Source organism: Papaver somniferum, unplaced genomic scaffold, assembly GCF_003573695.1.
Source record: "Papaver somniferum cultivar HN1 unplaced genomic scaffold, ASM357369v1 unplaced-scaffold_33, whole genome shotgun sequence".
NCBI classification, from domain to species: Eukaryota; Viridiplantae; Streptophyta; class Magnoliopsida; order Ranunculales; family Papaveraceae; genus Papaver; species Papaver somniferum.
Window position 1 is genome coordinate 1,217,501 of NW_020644373.1, and position 21,782 is coordinate 1,239,282.

Consider the following 21,782-nt stretch of genomic DNA (forward strand, 5'->3'; position numbering starts at 1 on the left):
TGATGCCGATCTAACACAACTAACCAATCAAGTTTATCAAAGATAAACATAATTCTAGTTGGATCCCGGCCGATCAAGGTTTGCGCACACAATTCACAAGATACGAAAACTAATAAGAAAAATTCCATCATTTTCAGATCTTCGTTTGTCGTATTTACGAAGTTCCAAAAGATAAGTGTTTATATTTTGTAATTCAATAAGTTCCTTGACACTTTGATCATAATGACATGACCAAGTCTAACCACTAGAGTATTATATATATATACAGCTTCGCATGTTATGTTTTCAATATAATACGACTTGAAAAATATGTTAGGAATGGAAACAAGTAAAGTCAGTATTACTAACCTCAAGTGGAAGGATGATGTCCTCGTTGTAGTCGTTACTTCTTCTCATTCTTCAGGTCTTCGGAGTAATACTTGTATGTCTCAACATTCCTAGACTTTCAAGTCTAACCTAAACAAAGTTGATTCTAGTATTTAATAAGTGACTTTAGATGAGTTTTGATACTAAAAAATGACAATCATACTTGACAATCATACTATATTTTATTATATAGTAGCGGTATATTTGTAGGGTATGAAAACTAGGGGTATATAATTAATATTCCCTTTTAAAAAAATGTAACAGAAGATTTCGGCATGGCCTTCAAGATGAAGACTGTGCCGACTCTCTTTTTTACCAACTCTTTTTTTTCCTCCATTGTTTTTCCCAGGCCATACTCGCCGCAAATAAATAAGCTTTAGATTTTATTTGCTTCGCTCTGAGAAACAAAATGTCATAAATAAACACTATATCATAAACAAATTATAGATCTTTGGAAATGATACCTTTCCATTAATCCTAAACTAGGAACAAATAACATATTTTGGGAATAAATTACATGTCTTTTTCTCCAATGTCGACTTCAACGATAATTGGGTCATTAAAAAAAATATTTACATAGGGGTATCTAATATTACTTCATAATATCTCTATCGTTGGTTGAAATCACCTTGAAAATCGAAAGAGGGTAAAGGGGGTTGATAAGATTTTAGAGAAGAAAAAAAATAAAGAAAAAGAAGAAATGGGAAATCCGTTTGTCTTTTTTTTGTATCCTCTAGTCTGTAGAGGTATCCCAATATGGTTCATTTTTAGACGCTTTAAAAAGAAGAGAAAATGTATATACCTTGTATATAAACTCGATTGAAAGAAAATCCAAATCGGGCGACAACTGAGTTAACTCAGTATTAAAATTTTCTTCCCTGTTTTCATATGTTGTGATCTCTTTTCGTATAATTTTTCTTATGATTTACAAATCCTGATTAGTTTTCTGTTTCACCTCTGATCTTTATCATGATTTCTATATTTTAAATTTCTTTCCTTCGTGTTTATCGTTCTTTAATCATAATACTTTTGTCATCTGATTATTTGATAGTTATCTTTTATTTCTCTGCTTATTTTCCATTTTCATTGATATTTCATCATATCTAATGGAGTTCTAATTCCTCTTGCAGGACTTCTTGATCTTAGTATGGACCACTTCCTGTTTTGGATACATATTCAAAGATTTTGCGTCTTTCTCTTGACAGTATTGTCACTTTTGGCTGTTTTGCCCGTCAACAAATTTCTCCATTCGGCAATTTTGTCAAGCTACAAAAGTTCAACGTTAAGTTTTTCTCAGTATGAGAACCATAATCCCACCACCATTCAAATGTTTGAAACCATGAGCAACCATTGTTTTTCTCCGAGTCAAAACCCGATTCAATTTCAAAAAATCAACTTTCCGCCCATAACCATCCGCCATTATAGGAAATCTCATTATTATGCGGAATGCATGCACATGCTATCTAGAGAATCTAATTTTTTCCGTTCTTGGAATTATTATATGCCTGATTTAAGGAAATTGATTATATGCGTCATAGTTCACATTAACTGCTATTGTTATGATAAAAAAGAAAACGCTAAACAAACTTGCAAACCAGAAAGATATCCAAACCCTAGACAGTATTTTGTATATTTTGAAGAAATGGATACTCAAAGTCCCAGCAACTTAAGTGATATCACTGAAAGAATGAAGACTACTTAGATAATATCTAGAAGTGCCATCGGGTCTATAAGGAATAATAATGAAGTTGCTAATGATTGGAAAGCTAGTAACTGATGATGATGAGATCGAAACCTCATAAGTGAAGGATGAGTTAAATCTACTCTGGAAAAACTACAGGAGAAGGGAAGTCAGAACTGTGGTAAAATATCTTTATGTTTTCAAGTTTAACTCTGACAAAAATATGAAGAAAATTTTGAAAAAAGCTCCTTGGATTGTCCAGAGAAACCTACTGGCTTTACAGGTGTACACTACCACAATTGCATATAAATACTACGTTTTTGATAAACAAGAATGGAATGTTCAGTTCAAGGGATTGCTGCTGGAACATCATCATGAAGCGATTGTGAATGAAGCTATTGAAGATCTGGGTAAAAAATAAGCACAAATCCTAGAAACTGCAAGTCGTGCTCAGGGAATATGATAACTGCGAGAATTTAGATAGATCTTAAAAATCCTCTCAAAAAAGGAGAATGCTGGAACACACATTCAGGAGAACCAGCTTGGATTCGCTATCACTAGGTTAAACAACCTCACAGTCTTTGTTCAGAATGCTATACCATTGATCATGATACCAACATATGTGAAGAAGTGGCTGAAATTTTAAAAGAAAGATCTATGACACGGGAAGAATATGAAGAACATCTTAAGGCTAAAAACAATGTCGCTGCTAAAGAAACTGTTAATCAGGAAAACATTAGAGATGACTTTTCCACATTGAAATGGATAAGGAACAAGATGCTGATACAAATGAATCTAGAACTTCTAAACGAGCTAGAAATCAAAACACTCAAACCCTTGTGTCTATCCCTTTCATACAAGGTTCAATCTTAGTTGCTCATGGTGGGTGGGAAATAATATGGATGCTAATGTTGAACTTATTGATGGAGTAATAATGGATGGCAGAGAAAATCATGTTGCAAATGCTTTAGATGGTGCTAATCAAATTCAAGATGGCCATGTAATTACGGTAATATACTCTGCACACACTATTCTCCTAGTCACTGCAAACTTTTATAAAGTTGATAGATTTTGTTTAATTTATTTACTTCATTATTACTCTTTTTTCACCTGTGATTTATATCCTGTTACAATGAGGGCCTTAGCATGGAACTGTCAGGGTTTTACTAGTAAACTACTAGAGATCATCACAAAAATTTGATATATAGGTACAAGCCAGACATTATTTTCATATCAGAACCCAAAATAGGAGAAGATAAAATAAGAAAACTTATTAAACCTTTCAAATATCCAAATAGTAAATTAGTATCTTCCATAGGATTGGATGGAGGATTAATTCTCCTTTGGAAAGATGGCTTTCAATTTAAAATTGTGAATGCAGAGTCTTGGATTATTAACTGTTTGGTGCAGGATGATCCATCGAAGCCAGAGTGGTTACTAACATGCATTTATGGTTCTTCTTATCCTAATAATAGGGAGAAACAATGAACTTGTATTAAAAATCTAAGTTCAAATGTTAAGCAGCCGTGAGTGGTTTTGGGAGATTTGAATTTGGTCTTCAAGAATGAAAATTGAAATGTGGATCTTCTAATATTTCTCATACTTCTATTTCTATTGCTTCATCTTCAAGAGATTCCCCTTACATCAAGCTTATTTATGATGTTGGGTTAGAAGATTTAAGGTACACTGGAAGGTCTTTCACTTAATGAAGCAATGTTCATGGAACTGGAATCATACGATCAAGACTTGATAGGGCTTTGGTAAACAGAGAATGGATCATTCACTTTGCTGATGCTAAACTTATTCATCTCCCTCAACTTGGGTCAGATCACTGCCCTATTATGTTAGATACTTCTTTGACTAACGTGGATAGAAGAATAAATTGGAAATACTTTCAATGTTATGAAATGGATGAGTCTCTCAAGGACGAGGTTGTTGCTGCTTGGAGAGTACATATCAATGACTCACATGCCTTTCAGTTATCAAAACATCTCATTACCACTGGGCGCTATGTGTCTAAGTGGAATAGAGAAAAATTTGGTAACATCCAAAGCAATATACATCTACTACATCAAAAAATGGAGTCTATTCAACAAAAAGATGTAAATTCTGATACTAATCAGCAAATTTAGCATATTGAGAACCAGATTGAACACTGGCATCAAGTGCAAAGTGATTTCTGGGGCCATAAAGCAAGAGATGAATATTATCTTCAAATGTACAAGAACACAAGGTATCATCATGCTAATGAAAATAGAAGGCGATCGAGAAACAATATTACTGCCTTAAAAAACTGAGAGTGGACAGTGGTCCACTACAAAGGAGGACATGGAGCATCTATTAGTCAAGCACTACAGTGATCTTCACACTACTTCATCACCAAGAAGAAATGATACTATTCTCCAATGCATTCCTGAAGTTATTACAGCCTCAGATAATTTGGAGTTAACTCGAATACCAGAAAATGCTGAAATCCTTAAAGCTCTAAAGGATATGAAGCCATGGAAGGCACCTGGTCCGGATAGATTTCCACCAGGTTTTTTCAAAACACATTGGGAAATTGTTGGTACAGATGTGATGGAGATGGTGAAGCAATTTTTCGCACTAGTTTTATTCTAAAGAGTCTAAATGTTACAAATGTCTCTCTCATCCCAAAAACTAAGAACATGCAATTCCATTCAGATTTGCGTCCAATTGCTCTCTGCAACACTTCATATAAGATTATCTCGAAGATTCTTGCATATATAATGAAGAAGATGATGGGAAAGATTATATCCCCACTTCAGGCTGCATATGTTCCAAGTAGGAAAATATCAGACAACATACATCTTGCTCAAGAGATCATTCACACAATGAATAATAAAAAAGATTCAATCAAGCAACTTGCTCTGAAATTGGACATGTCAAAAGCCTTTGATAGGCTTGAATGTTCCTTCCTAGTAGACGTCATGCAACAAATGGGTTTTAGCCAAGAGTGGTGCAATCTGATAATGCAATGCATTAGCACTACAAAAATCTCGATTCTCCTCAATGGTGCACCATGTACTGCTTATCAACCATCAAGGGGTATTAGTCAAGGTGATCCATTATCAACTTACCTATTTATAATAGTTATGGAAGCTCTTTCTCGTCAATTACTTCATGTTGAGCACAACAACAAGATACAAGGCATTAAATTGGCTCCAAGTGCACCTCCAATCCCCCACTTATTTTTCTCGGATGATTGTCTCTTGTTCACCAATGTTGATATTCATAATGTTAATAATCTCCTCAAAATCATTGAAGATTTTGGTGCGGCCTCAGGTCAGTTAGTGAATTTTAATAAATCCAGCGTTTATTACAGTGTTGGTGTTCCACAAAGATTCTGCAGATTACTTACTAGAAGGCTGAAAGTGCGAAAGATGAATTCCAAAGAAAGATATTTGGGATTACCACTCTTAATTGGGAGGAAAAAGACTAAATGTTTCTATAAATTGGTTGATAGAGTCAAAGGGAGATTATCTGCTTGGAATGGAGATTCAATGTCTCAATGCAGTAAATCACTAATGATCAATACTGTAACCAACACAATTCATTCTTACTCGATGAACTGTCTACAAGTACCTGATGAAACAATCAAGCAGATTGATTCTCTACAGCGTAAATTCTGGTGGGGATTCACTGACAAGAAAGGCACGTACATTACTTCTTGGAAGAAGCTAGGTTTACATAAAAATCTAGGAGGGAAAGGTTTTAAGAATTTGAAGATTCTAAACCAAACACTTTTAGTCAGAGCTGCATGGAGAATATGTATAAATTCAGATGCGCAGTGGGTTAAGCAATGCAGGCAAAATATTTTTCGTGTACCAGTATGTTACATGCAAGCACCAAGCAGAATTGCTCGTGGGTATGGAAAGGAGTGCATAAGCAAATTCATTTTATCAAAGAACATAGTAGATGGAGAGTTGGTAAAGGAGATAAGATTAAGATTTGGTTAGATGTTTGGGTGACAGGCTTGAATGTTCCATCAACTCCAAAACAAGGAACTAATGACTGTGAAAACTATATCTTGGTACAAGAATTGCTACTTAATGGAGGTAGACAGTGGAATGCCTCTCTAGTGACCCATCTGTTTGAACCTGAAACTGCAGAGTTAATCTTGAACATGAGAGTCTGAATTGTTGTACCTAATAAACTGATGTGGAACTTGACAAGAAATGGAAACTTCACCCTCAAATCATCTTACAATAAACTTCATGATACCAACTTAGGTAACATGCAAGTGTAACTAAAGATTGAAGGTACAGATTTAAGTTGGAAGGATTTCTGGAAAATACAAGGATGGTCAAGAGTGAAACACTTTTGGTGGAAATGCTTAGCTGACATCCTTCGTACGAAGGAAAGGCTTTCTAGAAACTGCAGACACATAAATCGTGACTGTCATTTATGTGGTCAGTATGAGGAAACTACTATGCATGTTCTCTTCTCTTATACATTCTCTATGGTTGTTTGAATATTAGTGTCGGGTAGGTCTATAGTACTATCAGGAACACACACTAATATAGCTGCAATATTTGAAATCTGGATGAGCAATAGCCAACAACAAATTATCACACCAGGGTGGTTAAAAATGGCTATGACAGTTTCATGGACAATCTGGAATGAACGTTGTGAGGTTAATTTTCAAAACAAAAAGGCAGATCCAAGGGCAGTGGCTAGGAGGGCCATTAGTTTTGCAGACTACATCATCAAACTGAATTTGCAAAACTAATTATAAGGCACTAATATCCCAAGCCTTATTTCTCCAAAATCAGTCTGGAAATCACCTGCATCTCCATATTTTGTTATCAACTATGATGCATCATATGATAGTAACTCTGGACTAACTGGTGTTGCACTTGTTTTGCGTGATTTCACAGGCAAATGGTGGGGATGCTCAGCAAAATGATATGCAGGACTAAAGAATTCAGAGCATGCAGAGTGCCTAGCATTTTTTGATGTTGTTAACTGGAGTAAGGAATTGCACCACACTCATGTAATTTTAGAGACTGATTTACAAGGAATCGAAAGATGTATCAACAAAGAAGAACCAGTTATTGCGTGGGAAAATGAAGACATTCTATTAGATGCTTTAGATGTTTTAAAAACTATTCCTTATTGGTTATGTCATTATGTTCCTAGATATTGTAATAAACCTGCTGACAAACTCGCAAAGTTTAGCAGGAAATTTGGAGTCACTAGAGTCTGGTTTGACAAACCACCTATAGTATCATTGAGAATCAGTTGATTCAAGACAACGTACCAGTTTCAGTTTAATATATTTCTCATCTTTAGGCCAGTTCCTATGGGTGTGGAAAACCAAAAAGTTTGCCATTTTTGCACCCACTATGGAGCTGGAAAACTGGAAAATCGGCCTGGCTTGCCACTTAGCCAGGCCAGGTCAAGTTTCTACCGAGCGTTCGAATCTCGACCGCTCGGTCAAGTCTACACCGCTAGCGGCTCTTATAAGACCGGCTGGTCTAGTTTACACCGCTGAGTAGAATCTGATCCAACAGCCATAAATCTCCCCCCTATATATACCAAATTCCTATACCATTTTAACTCACAACTTCTTCCTATTTTCTTAGATTTTCCAATGGCTCAAAACATGTTTGTGGCTCAATTCATAGAAGAGCAACATGCGGTCGAAAATCAAAGAGTTGCACTTCGAGCTAGTGTGCAAAATGAATTAAGAAGAGCAAATAGTTGGAGAGTTGCACAACAGCGCAATTTTAGCACGTTAGAAGATGAATGCATCTGCAGTAATTATGTTTTATACACTAATCATCCAATCCATGATGGCGCATTACGACTTATTCTATTTTGGGAACGCGTTTTAATGAAATTTGAAGAAGAAAAAGCCAACCTCAACAATCGCGATTCGATGGTGTTGGGTGCTCGGTTCTCCGTAATTTCCAAGAATGTTAACAAGTATATTGGTATGATAAGGGAAGAGGCTCGAAACATGAGAAGTGGTGAAACCCTGCTGGAGATTGATCAAAGATGTCGTGCAAAGTGGCTCTGTGAAAACTGAGAGAAGTTCCGATATGTAAGTTGTTATGAAATCTTAAAAATGTTGCCCCAATTTAATCTATCTTATCAATTTTAAGTTCTCAATTTTAAGTTATGTAGAAAACTTGAAATGAAGATTATTATTTATCAAACAAAAGTGCAATTACATTAACGATTTAAACAAACCACGATTCATATTAACGACTAACAAAACTCTCAAACTAACGATTACCACCAAATACATAATCTCCTAAGCCCGTTGGATCTTGTGAAAACTCATTATTTGGACTCTGAGATGGTGGTTGAGTAGCATCAGGTGATTCATAACTTGAAATGGTACCAGAGCCATTGGAGGTGCTTGAAATCGGTGAAATGCTGAATTTTTTGGGTATAAATTATGGATTGCCTAAATGCATCCAAATTGACGTGTCCACCACTAGGACTAAGTACAGGACCTTGAGGAATGAAACCAAGAGGAGACTGGAAATCCGTCTCCAAGTCTGCTGCTGTTGGTGGTAGCTGAGTCTCTTCCACCATAGTCTCTTCCATCGGAGTGTGATGACGACCTCCACGACTTACACTTGCACGACTTCCACTTGCACGATTTCTTGTATTGCTCTCACCGGGCATTTCAGAACTTGACCCTAACGGAGTCTCAGGCAATTCATAAGTCAATTCATAAGTCATACTCTCCCTTAAATCCTGTATCTGACTCAAGTAAAGCGCAAAATTTTTCAACTCGGTCTGATACTCTGCTTTTGTTGCCACCACATTATCGTATGGATAGCTCAGCTGCATACCTTCAATATTAAGTGGAACTGTAACAACATCTCCACTTGGTGATAAAGTCTGGACTTCCCAAGATAATGGAGGCATATGTGACGACCCCAATTGACTGCTAGGGTATGTACATGGTTCGCCCGTCGGTTGTGGGGGTAGGGATGGAAGATCTGTAAGTGGAAAATTGCCAATTGTTGGAAAGTCAACACTACCTAAGTTTTGTGGATAAACAACAATATTTAGCACGCATACCTTTTGGAACCAACTGTAGTAATCATAGTCATTTTCTGGTACTTGGATCAAATCATAAGCTTCTTCCCAAGGTTGTCCATTATTTATCAACTTTATCCAATCATCATGTGAAATAATTGAAGTTGGAAAAGGGTTGATTGCTTTTACCTTTCTTCCTTGTAGCTGAAACAGATGTCTTTCTCCGCAGTACCAAATACCCTGACCACTAACTGGACTGTAAAACACAAGTCGCTTAAGGCTTAACAAAAGCATGGCTTGTGCCACTAGTTCATTGAACTCATCAATTACTGTATACGGCGCTGACGTAATGTTGATACTAGTTCTGCACACTTGTTGCATCATTTGCATAACAACAACATTTTGACCATCGTTAATCTGGCCAATCCAATTATCAGCTTTGTACTTGTACACGATTGGAAAAATTAATCGTTTATCGTGAAGATCAGGTTCGCCGACCGTAAATTAAGTATACCACCAATATTGAAAATAACATTGACGAAAACTGATGTGTTAGTACATTCACCACTGAAAAATAACATTGATAATAAATCTAATAAATAGTTCTTACCTCCAATACGACCCAAAATGCATTTAAGCTATCTATCTTCTTAATTGAGCAATCACCGAGACATATGTATAGCTCAGCTAAAATTTCAGAACCCCAATCATAATTTGGCGCTTTACTTAAATCTTCTAAAGATTCTAGAAAACCAATTAATGACACTGTGCTAGCATTGGGGGAAAAAACTTGGCCTAACATCCATAATACAAAATCCGTTCAAGCTCGGGATAATCTTCAGCTCTGTTTATCCCCTTGGCATGGTAACGGCTTCAACCCAGTCACTCTTAATCCATATGAGTGTAAGTCTCTGGATTCTGGCTTTCCTCCAGTATCATTTGAGTATAAGGGGAGTAATTGTTTCCATCTTCCTTATGATATCCACTTTAATTGGTTAAATTATACTATTTCACCCTCACTTTTTATTCCAGTCAACATATATAAATCTAACGGTGTGAACCCTAAAAACAACATGGTTATAAAATTAAAGTTTGCATGTGGAACTAAAATTTGTATCAAACTAAAAAATTGAATCTCTAAAAATTAAAATTTGTTTCTGAACTAAAAATTAAACTATTGAATGGAAGATATAGAACTTACCACACTCGAAATCCTTGAAAAAGAACGTATTTATAGTGTTCCGCCAACGTTCACAAATAACTCGCACAATTTGAGTCATGTGGTATTTGCCTTTCATGAAATATAAACGCTGCCAAGGATATCTTCTCAAGGATTCTCGAACAGGTTCGGGGAGTAACTCATAAATTTCACTTAGCTCAGACCACCCACCTCTTAATTTAGGTAACAAAACTCGCTCGGGATGGTTACATAAATGCATAGATGTTACACCAGATCCAACTAGTTGCCTAACATTAGCGAACTCGTGCTCTTTATCCTGAACCCAAACGATATCATTATCTGCAACAGATTTTCTTTCTTGTTTCTTTTCCTTTGTCTATTTTTTTTGGAACTACTCATTTTTAAAAAATCGTTTTAGTCTGCTCTCTAGAGAAGGGAAGAACGATTTTTTTTTTGTGAATGAAAACTGAAGGGAATAGAGGTATTTATAGGCGGTAGAGCACTGACCGTGGACGGTCGAGATTAAACCGCTAGCGGTGTAATCTAGACCTGGCGGTCGCTAGTACACCTCTAGCGGTTGCGGTCGAGACTCGATCGTTTATCCTATCCTTTTCCTCATAGTGGCGCGGCCAGTTTTCCAGGCCACCTGGCATGGCAAATGAGTGGGTTAGCCACCCCCATAGGAACCGGCCTTAGCATCAAAAGAAAAAAAAGGAAAATGTGATACCGTCGGTTTATCATAACCGAGGGCACAAATACAACGAAATCCTTGTAACTATACAAACCCTAACCGAAGATTCCAGAGAAATGACATCGTATTCCTAACTTCCAGGGGGTTAGTCCTCGAGTGATTTCGGGGGAGTTGAGTGTATTTTAAATCTCAGGGATTTTGAGAGAGTTTGAGAGAGTGTAGGGAGTTTGAGAGAGTTTTGTGTTTTTGAGTTCAGGGAGTTTGGGGGAGTGTAGGGAGTTTGAGAGAGTTTATTAGAGGGAGTTTGGGGGAGTTTGAGAGAGTTCACTCCTAACTCATTCTCTTTTAAGAAACAATAAACCCTTATTTGCAAATAACATCGATCTTTAATCAAAAGAAAAAAATAAATGAAAATGATCATATCTCTGTATCAATAGTATGTTATTTTGTGCAACGAGATAATTTTTTTCCCTTCAATTTAACGGTCTCCATACAATTCTAACTCCCTTTGTTCACGAACATTTTCCCACATATCATCCGCTATACTCTTTCTCCATGCATTAGCTTCTTGACGTTGTTGTTCTTGAGTTTGTTGTGTCAAAATTTCATCGTCATTTACAAGCGTTGATGGATGGCTATCTTCCTCTTCCTCGACCGGAAACTCATCTGAACGGCATTCTTTTCGTAAGTTGTGTAGGCCTGCACAAGCTGTCATTATCTCCGCTTGCACCTGATACGGAAATGGAGGTTGAGACTTAAAGATCAAGAAACGAGACTTCACAACACCGAACAATCTTTCAACTACATTCCTCAAAGAAGCATGACGCATGTTAAATAATTCTTCAGCCTTTTTCGCATGATTACCCGTACCAGAAAATTCTTTCAAATGATAACGTTGGCCACGAAATGGTGTTAAACAATATCGTCGGTTTGCAAACCCACCATCCCCCAAGTAATATTTACCTGAATAAAACACAAAAAGAAAACTTCGTCAAGTAGAACCCGAATATAACTTAACCAAAAAACTCAAAACTTCACATTAGATAAAAGTAAAATTACCTTGCGGTATTTTCAGTCCATTTCTTTTTGTCATTGCGTCGTTAAGTATTTTCGAATCATGAGCAGACCCTTCCCATCCACTGAGCACGTATATGAACTCCAAGTCGAAGTTGCAAACCTAACACATTTTGAGATGTAATTCCATGTCGATTCCGATAAACGGCTGCATTTCTTTTCTCTACCATTGCTGGGATATGTGTACCGTCCATAGCTCCAATGCAATCCTTAAAGTAAGGATAAAATCGTGTACTCTCACGAATTTTAAATGGAGTTGCACTTGTTGGCTTAGCCATCATCCTCGGAGCTATAGAATTTAAAGCTCGCAACATCTGTTGAAGTTTTTACTAACTGTCCACCGAGAGCGACCAAATGTGTCACGTATTGTGCAATATCGTGAACTTTGGCCAACAACGAGTAAAAATGTACCAAGCATTTCTTCAATAGAAACACATCTTGTATCACATAATGATGTAGTTTCTCTAATGATACAACATAGTTTTAGAAAAATATCAGGGTACATCCTATAACTTCTTCGAAAGTCTTCTGGGTCTTGACGCAAAACTCTCCTTATAGTTATATCCAAACAAAGTAACTGGGCGTCTCATTGGTCTTTCAATACGCTGACTTTGTATGTATTGCAATTGCTTGATTATATCCATCAACCATGAATGCACCGCTGAAAGTATATTCAAAAATATGGATAGTTCAAATTCATTATTGCTGCTTACCTCTTCATCATCACTGCTTTCTTCTTCTGTATCAAAGGCTTCATCTTCACTATCAGTAGATAAATCCAAATCAGACATGTTCACCTAAAAAGATGATAAAAGTACTTTTTTTTATTAGAATCATCATTATTTCAAAAGCATAAAAGTATATGTATATAGAAAATAAGCATATAGAATATAAAGTTCATAAATTCAATCATAATAACCATAAAGATGTCAACCCATAAAAATTAGTAGCAATCAATCCATAACAATAAGTTCTCAACTAGGAGAAAAGAAAAATTAAATACTAATAGTTATGAAGAAAAACGATCAAATGTTGTAACTCTAAAAGCCCATTAAACCTAATAGAAACTTGCAAAGATGACAGGTTTATGCTTTTAACTTTGAACCAATCCACAACTTTCTCTCTTCAGGAGTAAAACGTATGAATAAGTTCTTCTTGTGATTGTTGTCCAGCATTTCAATTACTTTCAGCTTATCTTCCAAAGAAATTTCATTCATGCCATAAACAAGATCCCATACTTGGTTATCTTTCTTATCCTTATCAATTCTGCACGCATTTCTTTTTCAATTTTGCGGTCTTCTTTCTCTTTCGCAATAAGAGCATGCATTGAATCAATAGAAGCAATCGATGAACTGTTGGCAATCAATTTCTCTAGATAATCAGACTGCCCAGTAGGATTAGTTGATGTAGAAGAGTCACCAATGTCACACCTTGGTCTTTTCTTTGGTGCCGTTTTTCTGACAGGAATTTTCTTTGTGTTCATATCTTGAGTTTCATCTTTATCTTGTTCATCACTTTCCTCTAAGCCATATCCCACGTATGATACGTTAAAAGCATTATCATATTGCTCTCGTTGAGTATAATCAACATCGAAGTAATCATCTTGTTCATCTTCCTTATCACAGGTTCTAGCACTTGTACCCTCATGGGTAAGATCAACTGTAACTTTTCCAGAAGCACATTTATTCCCAAAAACAATAAGCAAGTCACCATAGTCTTTACCATTATCTTCCCTTAAGTTAGTTTGGTTTGGATGGCTCTGTTAACATACAAAAAATAAATAAAGGATAAAGCATGAATTAGAACTCTGCACAAAATAGAAGAAAAAAATATCAAATTTAGTTTTCAGTAAGTAACACACACATACCTCAAAGTAATTGTTCCACATCTCGTCGGATCCAGTAATCATCTTGTTAGCATCATCCCAACCGAATCCAGAAGTACAAGATTTAAACAAATCCTGGTATTGACCAAATCTAGTCTTCAGCCATCTATGTTTCCCTTTATAGTTCTCAAAAGATTTGTCACAACCACATGCTTGGTTAAGTTTTGGAAGTATCTCCTCTTCCACTATTCTCTTAGTAAAACATCCACTAGTGTCTTTCTTCTTCTCAAGTGTAGCTTCTACCAACAGTTCCAATAATTTCTCAGTCTCTCGAGTTGTCCATTGTTTGTAATTCGTAGTCACTTCCGTTTCCGGTTCCGTATTCTTATTCTTCCTAACATTCTTTTTCTTCTTGTTGTTTTCAGCAGGTTGGTGGATTTTTCCATTCTATGGTTGACATGTTAGCTACATTAGTACTTAGACTAATACTAGAACTTAACAAAGCAAGGATAGTAATAACACCAAACAGTCTAATGTATACATGATAAAAAAATGTGATACTAGATTACACAGTACTAACACGCAGAGCTACTTAGCCAAATTGTTAATCAAAGAAAATCCCTTAGCAACTCCTTGCAACAAAAGCACCGTATGAATTGGCTAAAACACGCCAATACGGAATGAAGTACGCCACTGTATTGAACTTTGGCATATAGAATAGAAGAGAAGTATGTGTCTAAATAAGAGGACTTAACAAGTGATAGTGATTCTCAATGACACCCATGCAAAGTAGCAAGCCAGTTAATGCATGATGACATAAAAAATTATGAAGATAGCCGTAAAGGAATTCTGTTTCACCGAAACACAGTTTCAGATTGTCCAATTTTTGCAGTACTAATACTTACCTGATCCTATTTAAATTTTTATGGTACACTTACAACTCAATATTCCAAAACACACTCAAAAATCATAGCATTCCAACGGTTCATTAAAAAGATACATTACTCAGAACCCGACTACTTTCAATACGTGCATACAGAATTCAGTTCCGGATTTCTCACACTTTGGTGTACCTAAAGTGATCATAACTTCATGAAATTTCTACAGTAGGTAACCTTAATATATACAAACATCATACTAAAATTTAAGCTTTGTACGATAAGCGGAGAATGAGATAAATAGGAATCGGTCCCTTATTCGGGATTTAAACTCAGCAGACCATAGTCATATATTGTGCAAGCTTTGCAGTAACAAACGTGACCTGATCCGCGTGAAAATTGTACTGTACTTCTATAACAAGGTAAACTACGACATACTCAAATTTCATCATATTCCAACGGTTGAATTTAAATATATCATTATAAAAAAAGCACCGTATGAATTGGCTAAAACACGTCAATACGGAATGAAGTATGCCACTGTATTGAACTTTGGCATATAGAATAGAAGAGAAGTATGTGTTTAAATAAGATGAATTAACAAGTGATAGTGATTATCAATGACACCCATGCAAAGTAGCAAGCCAATTAATGCATGATGACATAACAAATTATGAAGATAGCTGTAAAGGAATTCTGTTTCACCGAAACACAGTTTCAGATTGTCCAATCTTTGCAGTACTAATACTTACCTGATCCTATTTAAATTTTTATGGTACACTTACAACTCAATATTCCACAACACACTCAAAAATCATAGCATTCCAACTGTTCATTAAAAAGATACATTACTCAGAACCCGACTACTTGCAATACGTCCATACAGAATTCAGTTCCGGATTTCTCACACTTTGGTGTACCTAAATTGATCAGAACTTCATGAAATTTCTACAGTAGGTAACCTTCATATATACAAACATCATACTAAAATTTCAGCTTTGTCCGATAAGCGGAGAATGAGATAAATAGGAATCAGTCCCTTATTCGGGATTTAAACTCAGCAGACCATAGTCATATATTGTGCAAGTTTTGCAGTAGCAAACGTGACCTGATCCGCGTGAAAATTTTATTGTACTTCTATAACAAGGTAAACTACGACATACTCAAATTTCATCATATTCCAACGGTTGAATTTAAAGATATCATTATAATGAAATCATGCAATTTCTTACCAAGATCTTTTGAACCACAAATTATGGTTTTGACAGAGAGAGTACCCACAAAAAAAAACTATACACACAATCAAAATAAACAATCATGAAGATCAAAGATATGAAAAACAATCAAAATAGTACACAAATCAAACTATTATAAACAATCATGGAGATCAAAGAAGAGAAAAAACATACCTGGAAAAAACGTTTCCTCTTCTTTCTCTTATGATTTTCTATGCACCAAACTCCTTCCCAAATCTCTACTCATTTGAGAGATTTGTTGTGAGACCAAAATACACTAAAAACTCCTTCGAACTTCCCAAGCAACAAACTCCCTAATATTGTAGGGTTTTATGACTAAAAGGGAGTTCAAAAGCTTTTTTTAAACTCCCCAGCGACTAACAGGTGTTTTCTAGAGAGTTTTGGAGACTCCTCTAAACTCCCCCACGACTAACGGAGATTTGGAAAGACTCACTCATACTCCCTCAGGACTGACAGGAGAAAACCTAAATAAATTAAAATCTCTTGAACTCTCCCACGACTAACTCCCCGTTCTTCCCAGCAAAACTAACCTGAAATCCCTTCTTTCTTTCAAGATTTCAGCTATGGAGAGCGGAAAACGAAAAAGGAATACAAAAAAGAAAAACTCTAGTTCAGATTCTCATGATCACCCAAAGAAGCTCGTCTCTGCCCCTCAAAAATCATCTTCTGTAGATAACTCCAACTCGAAGCGTAGAAATACCAATGCAGTAGTACCTGATGGAGGAGGAAAACAATTGACTTTCCTGGAAAAGGTTTTAGCTTTCCATCTCTTCAAACCCCAGAACCCTATATTCCAAATTTTTTTATCGAAATTTCTGTTTGTTTTTGTATGTGTGTGATTGTGTAGGCGAAAGCTAGGTTATCTGGTGGACATTTCAGGATGATAAATGAGAAATTGTATACTTGCAGTGGTGAAGAAGCACTCAATTATTTCAAAGAAGATCCTTCTTTGTTTAATATGGTAAAGGCCTTAAACCTCTAAACAATGAAACTAAACATTTTTATTTTGTGAGTTTTAATTTATTTTTTAATATTTTTTGTTGTTGTTGGGTAGTATCATACTGGATATCAAGAGCAAATGTCACATTGGCCTGAGACACCAGTTAATGTTATTATCCAATGGCTTAAAGAACATGACCCGTATTTGATTGTTGCTGATTTTGGCTGTGGTGAGAATTTGGATACGCTTTTTATTATTAAGTTTTTCTTTGTTATTTTGGTAAGAGGTGAAGATTATTTTGATTGATGTTTGAATCTTTTTTATTGTTGTTGTTGTACTCTAGGGGATGCTCGGCTAGCTAAAAATGTGAAGAACAAAGTCTGTGTGATGATTGTGGGCTGTCTTCGGTGGACGGGGTTGCTAGCTTTTTCTTCTACACATTGTGCACATTATTCTTACGCAATGTTGTTGCAAGCTTATTAAATTTTGATGGAGAAATTGTTAGTAAAGTGATTTTCATTTCTTACATTACCTGGAAGGGGAAACCAGTTCTCTCGAGGGGTAACAGTTAATTGCACCAAACACAGCTTGTTTTAAAGAGTCATGGTTGACGGCCTGGTGCAATACTATGTGCTCAAATTTGATGCTTGGTACCACATTTCTTATGTGACATTAGTTTCACAACGCCATAACTTATTTTTCAAGTAGGATATGCAGTGACTGGCATCTTCGAGGAAGTCTGTATGAAAGCGGTAAGAAGCCTTCATATCCATCATTAAAATGCAGCATTTTTTGTTGCCATTTGCAGACACCCCTCACTTTTTCATCTATGGATGCTGTTTTTGTCTAGAAAATCAGCTAATTGTTGCTTGTAGCTGCAAGACCAAGAAAAATGTGACAAACATGCAATCCGTGATGGCATAATTTGACATGCCATGTACAAGAGTTAGGATTCAGGAGATGCATCCATGAATTTCTGTATGCTTTGTTTTATCTTAGATCTGTATTCCTAGAGATAATTGTTAAAAATTAGACCCTCATCCTGGTCTGAATCTCGGTTGGCTGCTGCAGTTCCATAATGCCTACCTGCAAAATTGAAAATTATTAAAGCAGCCAGTTGGACTCACTGTACATTGTAATAATAATAGTATCCCAGTTCCCGGGCAAAATTGATTCGTCTGCATAGATATCTTAGTTATTAATAATTATACATGGGTTAACAGCATCAATGTTAGGGCTTTTCTGATGAGATAGAGAAAATTTTGAGTTTGTAGTCCTTTGCCCTAGGTAGGATCTGTTGGTTGCAATAATTTTTATTAAGCTATCTGGAATTCATCCTGAAGCTGTCTACCTTCTTGAGTAATGAGTTTGCAGGGGATTAGAAGTTGGCCTTTTCCCGGGTGCCCAAACGAGCTCCTAGTGGAGTTTGCTCTTTATCTCACATTGGAAAAGAAGAGAGTGTAATGCAAAAAGAACAACTGTAGCACTGTATAATGATAAATATATGCTACTGAAACTAAGACATTCGAGTTAAATGATAAAATGGTGGGCTGTCAACCCCGCAGATGAGCTTGGTAGCTTTTTCTTCAACACATTTTGCACATAGTATTTCATTTCCTTTGTTATGCATGAAACACATTGCTATTTTGAGTTTACAAAATATTGATTGGGAAAATGTTAAAAGGATCCTCATGTGATTCTTACATAACCTGGAGGGTTGAAGGGTTCACGGTAATAGCATAAAATGTACCTTGTTGAAACATACATGGTTTTATGGCTTGATGCAAATATCACCAGTTCAACTTTGATGCCTCGTCCTAATTTCTTAATGATGGCTGATTCAAGTATTAAAATATGGATTTCTTATGTGACATTATGACTCTAAGGTTCACCACGCCTTAACTTATTTCTCTAGTGGTGTATGTAATGACTGCATTGTCCAAGAAAGTCTGTATGAAAAGTAATAAGAAGCCTTCATTTTGTCCTTTTCCAGACACCCCTTGCTTCTTCATCAGTGGATGTTGCAGTTTTCTGTCTTTCATTGATGGGGACCAACTTCCCTAGTTATCTTACGGAAGCGCATAGAGTTCTTAACTCAAGGTAATGCCCAGAACTCGTGCATAACCTTGATTTGTTTTTTTGGTAAATTTATTATTGCTAGTCCATATCTAGTGTTATAATGGCATGTTGCAGTGGTTGGCTCTTAATAGCTGAGGTTAGAAGCAGGTTTGAACCAAACAATGGAGGAACAGCTCCTGATGGGTTTCTACAAGCTGTCTGTGATCTTGGATTTACTTTAACATCTAAGGTTGATGATATATCTCTTCTCTGACAAAAAAATATCTCTTGCTTGTTATGCACGTCTGCTTATTAAATGTGTAACTTGTGCAGGACTACTCAAATAAGATGTTTCTCTTGTTCTTCTTCAAGAAAGAGGTATAATGTACTACTTTACTTGATATTGTTTGTTATAACATGAAGCTCAGAAGAATTTTTTGGTTATGTATATCACAATTGAATTCCTACTAACTACTAAAATCAAGCATCCCCTTTCTTTTCAGCAAGAGAAGCGAAAGTCAAAGAACAAAGAAATTGAATGGCCAACCCTGAAGCCGTGTTTATATAAGCGTTGGTGATGTGTTTCTGTTTCAAGGTGATCTGTTGTTGTTTCATAGTACTTAAAATTGTGATTTGAGTTGTTTCATAGTACTTAAAATTGTGATTTGACTTCGTATATTATTTTCTGTATAATGATTCATCATGGTAATCACCAAGTTCTGTTAGTGTAATTGGTGTTTGCCATTTAGAAGTGAATTATTAAGATCGGAAACTGATGTTACTACAATTCCCACCTTACCTTGCCAAACGTAAAAACTGTTGGTACTTTATTATTGTGCACCCTTTTCAGTAAAACCATGTGGGGTAGTGCTTATGGAAATCAAATAACCAAGTGTCAGTGTGATTGGCCTTTACTATTCACACGAAACCTTGTTTGGACACGAATTCCATCAAGAAGGTTTTTTTTTGGGTGCGCCAGGCCTGTGCGGTAGTGCAACACAAAGGCGACACATGACAACCGAGTAGCAAGGTCCATAAGTTAATTTAATGGTATCTTTTTAGTCGGTAAGGTTCATAAGTTAATCGGTTTAGTAGTTTATGGTGTGATGGCAATTTCTCCAAGAAAAAAAAATTAATTTGATATCGTGTGTGAGCTCAAGAAGTTTCATAAGTTACAAAAGTCATTTCCTTTTCATTTGATGGACCTAACATGACCGACGCTTTAGTCAGAGTGGTCTTGCCAAAGTAGTATGAAAGCTCAACCCTTGTGCACTGTTTGTTTGTGGGAAAAACTTTTCACTTTGAAAATGAGTTCATTCAAGAACAACTTTTTCAAACAAGTTCTTGACTTATCTATTACAACACTATGCACCCACTGTATGGATAGTAATTTTTAGGGGTGCACATACCCTACTCATATCCGCCAATCCTATCCTACCCGCCAGTGTTTTAACCGTATCCTATCCTACCCACTATTTGGCGGGTAGAATAACGGGTAAAATTTTCTTAACCGCCGTTAGATGGATAGGGTGACTACCCGCCTACCCGCCTATTTATCTAACAGCCGTTAGTAGCCGTTGAAACTAGTAACTAGTAACCAGAAATCTGCCAGTTCCATGGCTAAGTCGACGGCGACAAAATCCATAGCCGGCAGCAAGAGAAAAATGCTCTATTGTGACTTGAGCTGAAAAACTCGACTTATTATTCTGGTCGTAAGAAACCTAATTTCCTTTCCTTCTTCTAAGCCAGTACTCATAGACAACTACTACACTGAACATCATTTTTGGTTGAACTTGACCGTACTCAGACCGGTAATTTGGTCTCGCTGTTTGAATCCTTGCATATTGATAAGCCGAAACTGGCTTCTAAACATGATAAGAAAGTTGAAAGTCAGAGAGTCTCAGAGAGCAATGTGCGTCAATTGAAACAATATACATCCCAGTGGAATGTTCTTCAAGACATAAACTCCGGCTCCGCTAGAAATGAAGAGGAAGAGGACGACACTCATTTCTACATGAGAACAGGTTCTTCAAGTGCTACTCCATTTGAGGAAGAAAATGAAGAGGAAGTCGTCTACCGTAAACTACTGCAGATAGTTAATGAAAGAGAGAAGAAAGTTATTCCATCTGAGAAAGAGAATGAAGAGGAACTCCATAAACCACTGCAGTTGGTTAATGAAAGAGATGAGGCAAACAGTCATTGGATTTGCAAAAAAACGGTTATACCCGCCACCCTACCCTACCCGACCGGCCAGACAAATGGGTTGGATAGGATCTTACCCGTTTAATAACGGATAGAGTGGCGGGTAAAAATTTTCTTAACCAACAGTAAACAGGTAGGGTGGCGGGTATAGGCCATATCCTACCCACCCTACCCGTTGTGCAGCCCTAGTAATTTTCTTTTCTTAACTTACTAGCGGCTTAACAGCGATTGACTTGATTAAACAAACAGCTACTCTTGGTCCTTGGACTTTGTTTTTCTGTTAAGGGCACCCTCCACCGTCATTCCTATTTTCATTTTTCAAACAACCCCACCCCCACCCACCAGTCTCTTACCCTGGTCTACATCTCTTAACCACCAAATAATCCCAATATTTGCGGTCAAGGACTTTAGCGACTCAGACAATTTGTCAATGGTCTCTAGTGTTTTACTCGATCAAAATTTGATCAAACTAATAACCATTTCTAAACCCCAGCCATGGGATAGGTCCCGAGTTGCGGCATTTAGTGCAGTGTACTTCTTTCATTTGACCTCAATTACCACCTCTGTTTTTGGAGAAGAGATATTATCATTTTTTCCAACTTGACCTATTT

The 21,782-nt window shown here is 36.5% G+C and overlaps 1 protein-coding gene across 1 annotated transcript; it reads left to right on the plus strand.

The window, feature by feature from the left end:
- Positions 1 to 16,459: 16,459 nt before the first annotated feature.
- On the plus strand, positions 16,460 to 19,776 carry LOC113342001 (ribosomal RNA-processing protein 8-like). The gene is made up of 9 exons (XM_026586671.1): positions 16,460 to 16,723; positions 16,819 to 16,932; positions 17,026 to 17,140; positions 17,255 to 17,391; positions 18,453 to 18,485; positions 18,905 to 19,011; positions 19,105 to 19,219; positions 19,303 to 19,347; positions 19,473 to 19,776. Exons 1-9 carry the CDS (start codon positions 16,535 to 16,537, stop codon positions 19,545 to 19,547), a joined length of 930 nt encoding a protein of 309 aa, XP_026442456.1. The 5' UTR covers positions 16,460 to 16,534; the 3' UTR covers positions 19,548 to 19,776.
- Positions 19,777 to 21,782: the final 2,006 nt, after the last annotated feature.

What these genes read in the sequence shown, in the direction of transcription:
- LOC113342001 (XM_026586671.1), top strand. Translation starts at nt 16,535, where the DNA reads ATGGAGAGCGGAAAACGAAAAAGGAATACAAAAAAGAAAAACTCTAGT. An exon ending in CAATGTTGTTGCAAGCTTAT is followed by an intron (nt 17,392 to 18,452) that starts TAAATTTTGATG and finishes GTTAAATGATAA; the next exon opens with AATGGTGGGCTGTCAACCCC. An exon ending in GATTTACTTTAACATCTAAG is followed by an intron (nt 19,220 to 19,302) that starts GTTGATGATATA and finishes TAACTTGTGCAG; the next exon opens with GACTACTCAAATAAGATGTT.